The sequence below is a fragment of the Cherax quadricarinatus genome, chromosome 11, assembly GCF_038502225.1.
Source record: "Cherax quadricarinatus isolate ZL_2023a chromosome 11, ASM3850222v1, whole genome shotgun sequence".
NCBI lineage: Eukaryota > Metazoa > Arthropoda > Malacostraca > Decapoda > Parastacidae > Cherax > Cherax quadricarinatus.
In genome coordinates, this window is record NC_091302.1 from 2979901 (window position 1) to 2995340 (window position 15440).

The 15440-nt window shown below is 37.7% G+C and overlaps 1 protein-coding gene across 1 annotated transcript in view; it reads right to left on the reverse strand.

Moving 5' to 3' along the window:
* Positions 1-15440, reverse strand: part of LOC128687667 (cadherin-99C) — a 302830-nt gene that overhangs the window by 146552 nt on the left and 140838 nt on the right. Inside the window, exons 7-8 of the mRNA XM_053775248.2 lie at positions 11347-11513; positions 10923-11161 (exon numbers count right to left, since the gene is read on the reverse strand). Coding sequence (XP_053631223.2) covers positions 10923-11161; positions 11347-11513 — 406 coding nt within the window. The remainder of the gene's footprint in view (positions 1-10922; positions 11162-11346; positions 11514-15440) is intronic.

Here is a 15440-nt window from a genome sequence, read left to right on the forward strand (position 1 = left end):
CCATATCTCTCACTCCAGTATGTTGTTATGGCAGTGTGCAGATTTGGGACAAAGCCCTCGAGTACCTTCCAGGTATATATTATCATGTACCTCTCTCTCCTCCGCTCCAATGAGTACATGTTCAAGACTTGCAGGCATTCCCAGTAGTTTAGGTGCTTTACTGGCTCAATGTGAGCCGTAAACGATCTCTGTATTTGTTCCAGCTCCGATATTTCTCCTGCCCTTAACGGGGCCGTCAGCACTGAGCAATATTCTAGCAATGCTATAAGAAATTTTAAATTTAGAATGATCGCCAAAAATCTGAATTACAAAAACTGTAATTAAAAGGATTCTCTAATCTGTATTTTTTCAGACTGTATCTCTGAAACATAAAATGTCAATTTGGAACAATCCCTTATTCAGAAATTATTAGGCATACTCCAGGAATGAGAGGGACAGGGATATTTGTAGTTTTTAAACTGCAGTATCAGCATCCCTTTAACAAGACAGTGATGGAGTGAGTGATGGTGAAAATGTTTCTTCTTTTTCTGGGCCACCCTGCCTTGGTGGGAGATGGCCAGTTTATTAAAAAAAAAAAAAAGAAAGAGGGCATGGTACAATTTTTAAAGCTGTACAACACTGCACGTAATCAAAATATTGCAACATCTGAAAACCCTAGTACACCCGTTATACTGAATGAGAGATAATACTGTACTCAGCATAACCATTATACTGAAAGAGACAATACAGCCTCTCCTGAATTAGCAACATACTTGTTTACCGACGACTTGGACTTACGATGGGCTCTCTGACCAGTATGCATACCTAAATAATGTATATTAGAGCTGATTTCCTCTATTCTGTTTATTACAATATACACTACACTACTGTATAAACATTTAAAAATATACTAAAAATGTTATAAATGGTGCAAAGGTGACATTAAAACATTAAAACTATCATTATAATATGCTCCTTGCTTAGTGATGAATTCATTTACTGACAGCATTCTGAAATCCACTGATAAGAAACACCAACATGAAAAGCAATATAGACAGGGCTTAATACACAAAGATATTCTTAAACACTATTCATCAGTTCTCACCAAAGTAATAAATAGGCTCAAAGAATAATAGGCTCAAATATCTATTAGGGCATAAGAAAGGAATTTATAGGTGTATCAAAAGAGGTGAGGGTCATCTTATGAATCAGTATATTGACATTAAGAGGGACATTAAAAAGGGGATAAGAAAAGCTAAAAGGGACTATGAAATTAAAGTTGCTAGGGATTCTAAAACTAACCCAAAAAGTTTTTTCCAGGTCTATAGAACAAAAGTTAGAGATAAGATAGGTCCCCTTAAAAATAACTATGGGCACCTTACTTACAAAGAGAATGAAATGTGCTCGATTTTTAATAATTATTTTCTCTCAGTTTTAACACAGGAAGACACTAACAATATTCCAGTAATTAATTTTTATAGTGGGCTAGAAGAAGATAAATTATGTAACATCACAGTCACTAGTGAAATGGTTGTGAAGCAGATAGACAGACTGAAGCAAAATAAGTCGCCGGGTCCTGATGAGGTTTTTTCAAGGGTTCTTAAAGAATGCAAAATGGAACTCTGTGAACCATTAACTAATATTTTTAATTTATCTCTTCAAACAGGTGTAGTGTCTGATATGTGGAAGATGGCTAATGTAATTCCTATTTTTAAAACAGGGGACAAGTCGTTACCGTCAAATTACCGCCCAATAAGCCTGACCTCAATTGTAGGCAAATTACTAGAGTCAATTATAGCTGAGATTATAAGAAGCCATCTCGATAAGCATAGCTTGATTAATGATACTCAGCATGGATTCACAAGAGGCCGGTCTTGTCTAACTAATTTATTAACTTTCTTCAGTAAAGCTTTTGAGGCTGTTGACGACGATAAAAAATTTGATATTATTTACTTAGATTTTAGTAAGGCTTTTGATAGAGTTCCGCACCATAGACTGTTAAAGAAAGTGGCAGCTCATGGCATTGGGGGAAAAGTGCTCTCGTGGATCGAGTCATGGCTCACTGACAGGAAGCAGAGAGTGTCCATAAATGGGGTTAAATCCGAGTGGGGATCTGTAACAAGTGGCGTTCCAAAGGGATCAGTCTTGGGCCCGTTGTTGTTTATAATATATATCAATGATCTTGATGAGGGAATTACTAGTGATACGAGCAAATTCGCCGATGACACAAAGATAGGTAGGATAATTGATTCAAACGTAGATGTTATGGAACTTCAGGAGGATTTAAACAAACTCTATTCTTGGTCAGAAAAGTGGCAGATGCAGTTCAATGTAGATAAATGCAAGGTTCTGAAGCTTGGGAGTGCCCATAACTCTAGTACTTATAAGTTAAATGATGTAGAACTTAGCCATACAGATTGCGAAAAGGACTTGGGGGTTATGGTGAGCAGCAACCTTAAACCAAGACAGCAATGCCTAAACAATAAGGCAAATAGATTACTGGGATTTATATCAAGAAGTGTAAGCAACAGAAGTCCAGAGGTCATACTGCAGCTTTATACATCATTAGTAAGGCCTCACCTAGATTATGCAGCTCAGTTCTGGTCTCCATATTACAGAATGGACATAAATTCGTTAGAAAACATTCAGCGTAGGATGACTAAATTAATACATAGCATTAGAAATCTTCCTTATGAAGAAAGATTGAAGACTCTTAAGTTACATTCACTTGTTAGACGAAGAATGAGGGGAGACCTGATCGAAGTGTATAAGTGGAAGATAGGTATTAATAAAGGGGATATTAATAAGGTCTTGAGGATGTCTCTCCAAGAGAGAACCCGCAGTAATGGATTTAAATTAGATAAGTTTAGATTTAGAAAGGACATAGGAAAGTATTGGTTTGGAAATAGGGTAGTAGATGAGTGGAACAGTCTACCTTGTTGGGTTATTGAGGCTGGGACTTTGGGTAGTTTCAAATTTAGGTTGGATAAGTACATAAGTGGGAGGGGTTGGATTTGAGTGGGACTTTTACATCAGAGCTTATTTCTTGGGTGGCATTGAAAATTGGGTTGGGCAAATGTTTTGTTAGTGGGATGAATTGTAAAGGACCTGCCTAGTATGGGCCAGCGGGCCTCCTGCAGTGTTCCTCCTTTCTTATGTTCTTATGTTCTTATAAAGAAAGCTGAACAACTGTACTACTCCAGTAGATTCACAGACACTAGAGGAGATATAAAAAAAACCTGGAAAACACTCTCTCAGATTCTAGGGACCCACAAAATGAAAAAAAAACACGAATATTGTCCTAACTAAACCTAATGTAACACCACTACATCCCACTGAAATGGCTAACAAGATAAACGACCTCTTCTCAACCATAGGATCTAATCTTGCCAGTAAAATCCCACGTACCAACACCCATGCTGGGTACTATCTAGATGGGAATTTCCCAAATTCCTTCTATCTTGTACCAACTGAGCCCACCGAAGTCACCGAGATTATAAAGTCACTTAAAAATAACTCAGGGAATCTGTCTCATGTCCCACCATTATTGTACAAGCGAGCGGCCCATGTCCTTTCGCATGCTATTTCATTATTTTTTAGCAAGTCACTAGAAACTAGCACCTTCCCAAAACTACTCAAGACAGCAAGGGTTACACCAATACATAAAGGTGGTGATCCTACAGATGTAAACAACTATAGGCCAATATCAAACTTACTATTGCTATCCAAAATTTTCGAGAAACTCGTGCACAGGAGACTGTATTCATTTATAATGGCACAAAACATACTCAACCCCTGCCAATTGGATTCAGGAAAAATAAAAGCGCAAATGATGCAATTGTAAAAATGCAAGATCTGCTTTACACAGCATTGGAAAATAAGGAATATCCGCTAGGAATTTTTATTGGCCTAAGAAAAGCTTTTCACACAGTAGATCACGGCATCCTACTCCACAAACTTGACCATTATGGTATAAGAGGACATGTGCTTGCATATTTCAAGTCCTACCTTACTAATTGTGAATTTTATTTTGTCAATTTAAATCTAGTTATACTCTTGATCTTGTCAACAACCTATACCAGACTCTAGTGCAATTGCAAGTACCATTTCAATTTGTATTTTTATATTATAAGTTTATATTATAATTCCTACTCTAAGATTGTTTTCATATCCTAGTGACTATATTGTGTGTGCAATTAGTGTATATTTCAATTATATTATTGTTCAAGGCCCTTAACTATCTTTTGCTAACTAGTACCAACTACCTCACATATCTTTTTTTTTTTTCTACTTTTTTTATTCTTTTGCTACCTTAACTTGTATATTTTATCTTGTCAATTTAAATCTAGTTATACTCTAATTCTTGTACACAACTTATATAACACCTTAGTGCAATTACAATTGAGAGTCTTGTGCCTTTTTTATATTATTAGATTAAACTCAGTTGTACTATAGTCAATACCAAATTCATTATATTAGACCATATTGCAATTACTAGTGAGAGACTGGTGCTATTTTTAATTTGTATTTTTATATTATTAGATTAAATCTAGTTGTACTATAGCTCATTCTAGCTCAAAACATAGACTCCACAAAAGTCATTATATTAGACCTTAGTGCAATTACAAGTGAGAGTCTTGTTCTATTTTAAATTTGTATTTTTATATTACTAGTTTATACCTAGTTGTACTTTAGTTCATTCCAGCACAACACATAGACAACATCAACTTCATTATGTGTAGTAGTGACTATACTCTATATGACCAAAATACTCTAGCTATATACTTATCCAAGCTTCCCACCACTACAGATATCAGTACTAGAACTCAACACATAACTCAGGATATAAATAACCATAATTTAAACCTAGAAGATGATTGATCACGTTGACCCTGATCTAAACCTCCATAATCTGACACCCAATCAAAACCTATTGGAAAGTAACTGCCTTTATTACACAGCATCACAAGCCAGCACTATCCTAAACAATGCTAAAAGCCTATCAGTACTTAACTACAACATCAGGTCCTTAAGCAAACACTATGATGACCTCCTGGCACTCCTTGAATCACTAAAGACACCCTTCTCCTGCATTATTCTTACTGAGACCTGGCTTAAGCAGGACACAATAGATATCTACCCTCTACCAGGATACACAGCAATTCACAACTGCAGACCAAACCAAGTTGGGGTGGTATTGCAATCTATTACTCTAACCAATTATCTTGTATTAGCACCACTTGCTTTAGTGATGAATATGGGGAATACATTTTTGCTAATTTTACTGTAAAAAACCTTAAGACACCTATAACAATCAGTGCCATTTACCGGATACCTCACACAAACATCCCAAATTTCAGTGAGAAATTGAAGTCACTAATAACAAACAGACAAATGAATAAGCACCACCTTCTCTTAGCTGGAGACTTCAACATCAACCTTGGCTTACTAGATGATCAGCCTGTAACTGATTTCATCAACAATATGAACAACACACTTCTCATACCAACAATAACTAAACCAACCAGGCTCACTGAGACAAGTGCAACCATAATAGACCACATATGGACCAATATACTAGCCCCCCTTAAATCAGGGATAATCACAGATAGCACTACAGACCACTACCCTACCTTCCTCCTGACAAACATTAATAAACCACCACTTGAATACAACAAAGTCTCATTTAGACTCCATGACGAGGCCTCAATAAGGAAGTTCACAACTGACCTAGAGATTGTTGACTGGCCTACAGAATTCTCCAAGGCCAATGGTATTGATGACTGGACAGACATTTTTCTTAACAAATTACTTAGACTATACAACAAACATTGTCCTATAAAAACGAAACAGATCACAAACAAACGGCTTGGTTGCCCATGGCTAACCAGCACCATTCTGAAATCCATTGAAAAGAAACACCAATATGAAAAGCAATATAGACAGGGCTTAATACACAAAGATATTCTTAAACATTATTCATCAGTTCTCACCAAAGTAATAAAGAAAGCCAAACAACTATACTACTCCAGTAGATTCACAGACACTAGAAGAGATATAAAAATGACCTGGAAAACACTCTCTCAAATTCTAGGGACCCACAAACTGAAAAAAAACAAGAATATTGTCCTAACTAAACCTAATGAAACACCACTACATCCCACTGACACAGCTAACAAGATAAACGACTTCTTCTCAACCATAGGATCTAATCTCGCCAATAAAATCCCACATACTAATGCCCATGCCGGGGACTACCTAGATGGGAATTTCCCAAATTCCTTCTATCTTGCACCAACTGAGCCCTCGGAAGTCACCGAGATTATAAAGTCACTTAAAAACAACTCAGGGAATCTGTCTAATGTCCCACCATTACTGTACAAGCGAGCGGCCCATATCCTTTCGCATGCTATTTCATTACTTTTTAACAAGTCACTAGAAACTAGCACCTTCCCGAAACTACTCAAGATGGCAAAGGTTACACCAATACATAAAGGTGGTGACCCTACAGATTTAAACAACTATAGGCCAATATCAAACTTACCATTGCTATCCAAAATCTTTGAGAAACTCGTGCACAGGAGACTATATTCATTTATAACAGCACAAAACATACTCAACCCCTGCCAATTTGGATTTAGGAAAAATAAAAGCACTAATGATGCAATCATAAAAATGCTAGATCTGCTTTACACAGCAGTGGAAAATAAGGAATATCCACTAGGAATTTTTATTGACCTAAGAAAAGCTTTTGACACAGTAGACCACAACATCCTACTCCACAAACTTGACCATTACGGTATAAGAGGCCATGCGCTTGCTTATTTCAAATCTTACCTTACTAATAGGTATCAGTACGTTACCATTAAAGACACAGCATCAACAACACGGCCACTTGATACTGGAGTTCCACAGGGAAGTGTCCTTGGTCCCCTGCTCTTCCTCATATACATCAATGATCTTCCAAACGTATCCCAACACCTGAAACCCATTCTTTTTGCTGACGACATGACTTATGTCATCTCTCACCCTAATCTTGCCACCCTCAACACCATTGTTAACGAGGAGCTGATCAAAATATCGACTTGGATGACAGCCAATAAACTTACGCTTAACACTGACAAAACCTACTATATTATGTTTGGTAGCAGAGCAGGAGATGCACAAATTAACATTAAGATCGACAACACTCTAATTACCAGACATAATGAGGGCAAATTCCTAGGCCTATACCTTGACAACAACCTGAATTTCAGCACCCATATCCAACACATAACCAAAAAAGTATCCAAAACAGTTGGGATCCTCTCCAAGATACGATACTACGTGCCGCAAAATGCCCTTCTCACACTATACCACTCACTTATTTATCCATACCTCACCTATGCTATTTGTGCTTGGGGATCAACTGCAGCAACACACCTAAAGCCAATAATAACCCAACAAAAAGCTGCAGAAAGAATAATCACTAAATCCCATCCCTGGCAACACACCCCCCTACTCTTCATAGATCTAAACTTACTCCCTGTTCAGTACATCCACACTTACTACTGTGCAATCTACATCTACAGGACCTTAAACTCCAATATCAACCTTGACCTAAAACGCTTTCTTGATAGTTGTGACAGAACCCACAGGCATAACACCAGACACAAACATCTTTACGACATTCCCATGTCCGACTAAACCTTTACAAAAATTCAATGTATGTCAAAGGCCCTAAAATCTGGAACACCCTACCTGAGAACTCTAGAACTGCAGACACATTCATCACCTTCAAAACTACCATTAGAAAACATCTTATCTCCCTGATAAACCCCATCAACTAACTACACGAATACCACCTGGTGGTTCACACTTACACTCACTCACCCATTTGACCATAAACAGAAATATTAATCTCAATCTTAAAATAATGACTCCTATGATACTCCAATACTGAAACTATGTACTGTGCCAAAACAAAAGCATTCACATTGCTAAACTCACAAACTAGTATTTAGTCACTTAGCCATAATACCAACTTACCTCATAATTTGTAATATTTTAAAATAAAGAATTAAACTAAGTCTGCCCGAAATGCCTAGCCATGCTAGGCGTTCTAGTGGTACACTCTGTAATCATTATTTAACTACATGTAAACCACACAACAACCAAATTCTGTAAATTCAACATTGTAATCTTTATAGAGAATAAACTTTGAATTTGAATTTGAATAGGTATCAGTATGTCACCATTAAAGACACAGCATCATCAACATGGCCACTTGATACTGGAGTTCCGCAGGAAAGTGTCCTTGGACCCCTGCTCTTCCTCATTTACATCAATGATCTTCCAAACATATCCCAACACCTGAAACCCATTCTCTTTGCTGACGACACGACTTATGTCATCTCTCACCCTAATCTTGCCACCCTCAACACCATTGTCAACGAGGAGCTGCTCAAAATATCAACTTGGATGACAGCCAATAAACTTACACTTAACACTTACAAAACCTACTATATTATGTTTGGCAGCAGAGCAGGTGCTGCGCAACTTAACATTAAGATCGACAGCACTCTAATTGCCAGACATAATGAGGGCAAATTCTTAGGCCTATACCTCGACAACAACCTGAATTTCAGCACCCATATCCAACACATAATAAAAAAAGTATCCAAAACAGTTGGGATCCTTTCCAAGATACGATACTACATGCTGCAAAATGCCCTTCTCACACTATACCATTCACTCATTTATCCATACCTCACCTATGCTATTTGTGCTTGGGGATCAACTGCAGCAACACACCTAAAGCCAATAATAACCCAACAAAAAGCCGCAGTAAGAATAATTACTAAATCCCATCCCTGGCAACACACCCCCCTACTCTTCATAGATCTAAACTTACTCCCTGTTCAGAACATCCACACTTACTACTGTGCAATCTACATATACAGGACCTTAAATTCCAATATTAACCTTGACCTAAAATGCTTTCTTGATAGTTGTGACAGGACCCACAGGCATAACACCAGAAACAAACATCTCTACGACATTCCCCCGTGTCCGACTAAACCTTTACAAAAATTCAATGTATGTCAAAGGGCCTAATATCTGGAACACCCTACCTGAAAACTCTAGAACTGCAGACACATTCATCACCTTCAAAACTACCGTTAGAAACATCTTATCTCCCTGATACACCCCGTCAACTAACTACATAAAAACCACCTGGTGGTTCACACTTTTTTTTTCTTTTTTTTTTTTTTACACAGGGTTTGACAAGGTTAAGGATCCCTAGCTTTATTGACAAGCTATTTACAGGTTAAGGATTCCTAACTTTATTGGCAAGCTAAGAGCTTGCCACTCACTCACTCACCCATTTGACTATAAGCACAGAAATACGTATCTTAATCCTAAAATAATGATTCCTAACTAGTCATAAGTTTGCCTGTGATACTCCAATATAGAAACTATGTATTGTGCCAAAACAAAAGCATTCACATTGCTAAACTCACAAACTAGTATTTAGTCACTTAGCATTTAGTCAACTTACTCCATAATTTGTAATAATTTAGGGTTAAGAATTAATCTAAGTTTGCCCAAAATGCCTAGCCATGCTAGGTTTTCTAGTGGCCCCCTCTGTAATTAGTATCTTATTACATGTAAACCACACAATAACCAAAATCTGTAAACCCCGCAGTGCAATCCTTATAGAAAATAAACTTTGATTGATTGATTGACATGGTCTTAGGAACAGAACTCCATTGTTAACCCTTTCACTGTCGAGAACCCTGATCACAAACTTGCTCTGTGTCGAAAAATATTAAAAAAAAAATAATTTTTTCTTACCAAAATTTTAAGAATATTTTTCTGAGTGTTTTAAAAGAAAAAAAAAATTGCCATCAGTACTTACCGAGATATCTAGGCATGAAGTTGACAAAGTGAACCGTTTATGGCAACATCAGCGACTGCTGCTCACTTGGTAATATTATTTTTACTTTTATTCAATTTTTTTCTTTTATTTTCTAATATTTTACTTTTTCAAGCAACTTTTGTGGTCTGTGAGACCAATATAATGCATAATGTATATACATCCACTCTTTGTATGCAACACTAACTGTACAAACATTGTTATTATATTGTTTACAAAACTTGTTTACACAAACCCACACTGTCTTCCCCACCTACACTGTCTTCCCCACCACCCACGCTGCCTTCCCCACTACCCACGCTGCCTTCCCCACTACCCACACTGTCTTCCCCACCACCCATGCTGGAAATAAGTCACCTTGTCTGACATTTTTGGGTTATCCTGGGTTCTCTACCACATGCTGTAATATATGATAATCTACGTAACTGTATTCATGTATACCTGAATAAACTTACTTACACACCATCTTCCCAACCGCCCACACTGTCTTCCCCATGCACACCATCTTCCCCACCATCCATGCTGTCTTCCCCACCACCCATGTTGTCTTCCCTTTTCACTATCAGTATCTGGCATCCTGGGCATTGCTTTCAGTCACAAACTCCACAAAACTATGAAATTCATCTTCATTACACTTCCATCTGTGTTAGAACTATCACTTGGGAAGAGAAGTCCCAAATTCGCCACGGAGTGAGGTATTTCTTACCACTAAGCATGGTGAACAAGGACTACTGAAATGGCATTCCCATAATGCACCACTGGCTCCTCAGTTTTTTTTATGCTGTGCACACTAAACATGCAGACCCATTCTCTCACATGTAGGTCTACCAGCTTTCTCTCGCTAGAATTTTGGCATAATATTACAGCACCAACACTGGTTTGCAAGCTGTAATATTACGGCACCAACAGTGAAAGGGTTAAGTGAGAAGAGGCTATACTGCTCTATGTAACAAAGATGGCAGAGCCATAAAAAAATAAAATAAAAAGAGGGACAGACAATACTGCAACAGAGAAGTCAATTTACCTGATTGGGGTGGCCAGGGAATCCAAATCAGCTGCATGAATTCTCTCTGGATTAACACTGAGGACCCCAGAGACTTCACCTGAAGTAACAGAGGCACTGTATTCCGGGTTGGCACAAATAGAGCCAACTCGTGTACAGCCAGCATACTCAAAGGCAGGATCCTGGTCGTCACTGTCAGCCACCGTCACTGTCAGGGTGGTGGTGGCATTAAGGCGACTCTCTGCAGATGATGCTCGATCCTTGCAGGAGATGACAGGAAATGGGAAAGCACATTCAAAAAACATCCAGAGACATAGGCATATGAATTTTTATAAAGCACACTCAAAACACATCCAGAGACATGGATTCAGGCATGGCTGCAGAGTAGAGGAACCCTTAAATTCAGTCACAGATAAAGCACAGGCAAACAGGCAAGAGAACTTACCATGGCCATAATAGTAACATAGTATACTGATGATCTCTCATAGTCCAGAGAACGGTTGACAGTAACAAGTCCTTGGTGAGGGAGAGTGATACTGAAGTAGCCATAGCCATCACTCTCAGGGTTACTACTGCTTGGAATGATGCTATAGTCTACTTGTCCATTAACACCTGTAAATGCAAGAAAGATATACATTTCATTATTTTTATGGGGGTATTTTTCTTGTATAATACTGCAAAATATAGTTTTCCAAAAAACAATGTTTTAAAATTGTATTTATAAATCCTAACAACAACATTAAATGGTATGTAACATACAATCCTTTATTTAATAACCTAAAGTCTTGGCCACAATGGTAATAAAATTATGGGCTCAATAACTAATAAATATGTACCATGTAGACCTGTGTACCACCATTTGTTTCATTCTTATGTAAACCCTATCACAGGCACACTGCACCTGGGTATCATAGTAACTTATACTGTACATGCAATCATTATCTTGTACACTATAGTAATGTATTGAAATAAACAATTCCATGAAATAATTTATTTTACAGGAAATTCTTAAGCTTTTTTGTTAATTACAAAATACAAACAATCGGATCTTCTTACTATATGAATTCAATTTAAGTTGCAATGAATGACTGTCGATGAATAAACAACAAGGTAGATGGGAGGCTTGAAGCACTGGACCTGTTAATCTCGGGACCATGGTTCAAGCCTCCTGTCCACCTTTCTGTTTATTCATATTATAATATGTATATATACATGTATATATATATTTTTAACAAGTCGGCCGTCTCCCACCGAGGCAGGGTGACCCAAAAAGAAAGAAAATCCCCAAAAAGAAAATGCTTTCATCATCATTCAACACTTTCACCACACTCACACATAATCACTGTTTTTGCAGAGGTGCTCAGAATACAACAGTTTAAATGCATATACGTATAAAGATACACAGCATATCCCTCCAAACTGCCAATATCCCAAACCCCTCCTTTAAAGTACAGGCATTGTACATCCCATTTCCAGGACTCAAGTCCGGCTATATAAAAATAACCGGTTTCCCTGAATCCCTTCACTAAATATTACCCTGCTTACACTCCAACAGCTCATCAGGTCCCAAATACCATTTGTCTCCATTCGCTCCTATCTAACACGCTCACGCATGCTTGCTGGAAGTCCAAGCCCCTTGCCCACAAAACCTCCTTTACCCCCTCCCTCCAACCTTTTCGAGGATGACCCCTACCCCGCCTTCCTTCCCCTACAGATTTATATGCTCTCCATGTCATTCTACTTTGATCCATTCTCTCTAAATGACCAAACCGTTAACCCCTCTTCAGCCCTCTGACTAATACTTTTATTAACTCCACACCTTCTCCCAATTTCCACACTCCGAATTTTCTGCATAATATTTACACCACACATTGTCCTTAGACAGGACATCTCCACTGCCTCCAACTGCCTCCTCATTGCAGCATTTACAACCCAAGCTTCACACCCATATAAAAGTGTTGGTACTACTATACTTTCATACATTCCCTTATTTGCCTCCATTGATAACGTTTTTTGTCTCCACATATGCCTCAACGCACTACTCGCCTTTTTTTGTACCTCTGTATGTATGTTCAAATTATTAAATAAATAAATAAATAAATAAATAAATAAATAAATAAATTAACCTCATCCTTCATAAATCCATCTGCTGACATGTCAACTCCCAAATATCTGAAAACATTCAATTCTTCCATACTTCTCCTCCCCAATTTGATAACCAATTTTTCTTTATCTAAATCATTTGATACCCTCATCACCTTACTCTTTTCTATGTTCACTTTCAACTTTCTACCTTTAGACACTCTCCCAAACTCGTCCACTAACCTTTGCAAATTTTCTTTAGAATCTCCCATAAGCACAGTATCATCACCAAAAAGTAACTGTGTCAATTCCCATTTTGTATTTGATTCCCCATAATTTAATCCCACCCCTCTCCCGAACACCCTAGCATTCACTTCTTTTACAACCCCATTTATAAATATATTAACCCGTAAACGGTCCAAACGAATATATACATTTTTACTGCTAGTGCCCCAAACGTACGTATACGTTTTATGTGTCCTACATTTAACATTGCCACGATAAGCCTGAGTCACCTAGACATGTGAGAATGGGTGTGAGCACTCACTGTGCACCATATTAAAATAATTGAGGATGCCTGAGTACCATATGCTCTTTTTTCCTATTAAAAAACAACAATTTTTTTTCTCAAAAAAGTTGGGGCAGTACGGTAGTGAAAGTATATATACGTTTGGACCGTTTACGGATTAAACAACCATGGTGACATTACACATCCCTGTCTAAGACCTACTTTTACCGAGAAGTAGTCTCCCTCTCTTCTACACACCCTAACCTGAGCCTCACTATCCTCATAAAACCCTTTACAGCATTTAGTAACTCACCACCTATTCCATATACTTGCAACATCTGCCACATTGCTTCCCTATCCACTATCACATGCCTTTTCTAAATCCATAAATGCAATAAAAACTTCCCTACCTTTATCTAAATACTGTTCACATATATGCTTCAATGTAAACACTTGATCTACACATCCCCTGCCCACTCTAAAACCTTGTTCATCCGCAATCCTACATTCTGTCTTACCTCTAATTCTTTCAATAATAACCCTACTGTACACTTTTCCTGGTATACTCAGTAAACTTATTCCTCTATAATTTTTACAATCTCTTTTGTCCCCCTTCCTTTTATATAAAGGGACTATACATGCTCTCTGTCAATCCCTAGGTACCTTCCCCTCTTTCATACATTTATTAAACAAAAATACCAACCACTCCAGCACTATATCCTTCCCTGCTTTTAACATTTCTGTCATGATCCCGTCAGTTCCAGTTGCTTTACCCCCTTTCATTTTACGTAATGCCTCAAGCACCTCCCCCACACTCGCATCCTGCTGTTTTTCACTCCTAAAAGATATTATACCTCCCTGGCCAGTGCATGAAATTACCGCCTCCCTTTCTTCGTCGACATTTAAAAGTTCCTCAAAATATTCTCGCCATCTACCCAATACAGTACCTCCATCTCCCCACCTACTAACTCCCCTACTCTGTTTTTAACTGACAAATTCATTCATTCCATAGGCTTTCTTAACTTGTTTAACTCACTCCAATTTTTTTTCTTATTTTCATTAAAATTTCTTGACAGTGCCTCTCCCCTTTATCATCTGCTCTCCTTTTGCACTCTCTCACCACTCTCTTCACCTTTCTTTTACTCTCCATATGCTCTACTCTTCTTATAACACTTCTGCTTTGTAAAAACCTCTCATAAGCAACCTTTTTCTCTTTTATCACACCCTTTACTTCATCATTCCACCAATCACTCCTCTTTCCTCTTGCACCCACCCTTCTATAACCACAAACTTCTGCCCCACATTCTAATACTGCATTTTTAAAATTATTCCAACCCTCTTCAACCCCCCCTCCCCCACTACTCATACTTGCACTAGCCCACCTTTCTGCCAATAGTTGCTTATATCTCATCCAAACTTCCTCCTCCTCTTACTTGTTGTTGTCATTTTCCTCTTATCCCATCTACCTCTTACTATAACTGTAGCTACAACTAAATAATGATCCGATATATCAGTTGCCCCTCTATAAACGTGTACATCCTGGAGCCTACCCATCAACCTTTTATCCACCAATACATAATCTAATAAACTTTCATTACGTGCTATATTATACCTTGTATATTTATTTATCCTCTTTTTCATAAAATATGTATTACTTATTACCAAAACTCTTTCTACACATAGCTCAATTAAAGGCTCCCCATTTTCATTGACTTTTGCAACATGCATGGCTTACGGAGGAAAGATTCTTATTCCACTTTCCCATGGATATAAAAGGAAAAGTAATAATAACAAGAACTATTAAGATAAAATCAAAGAAAACTCAGATGAGTGTGTATAAATAAACATGTACATGTATGTGTAGTGTGACCCAAGTGTAAGTAGAAGTAGCAAGACGTACCTGTAATCTTGAATATTTATGAGACAGACAAGAGACAACAGCAATCCTA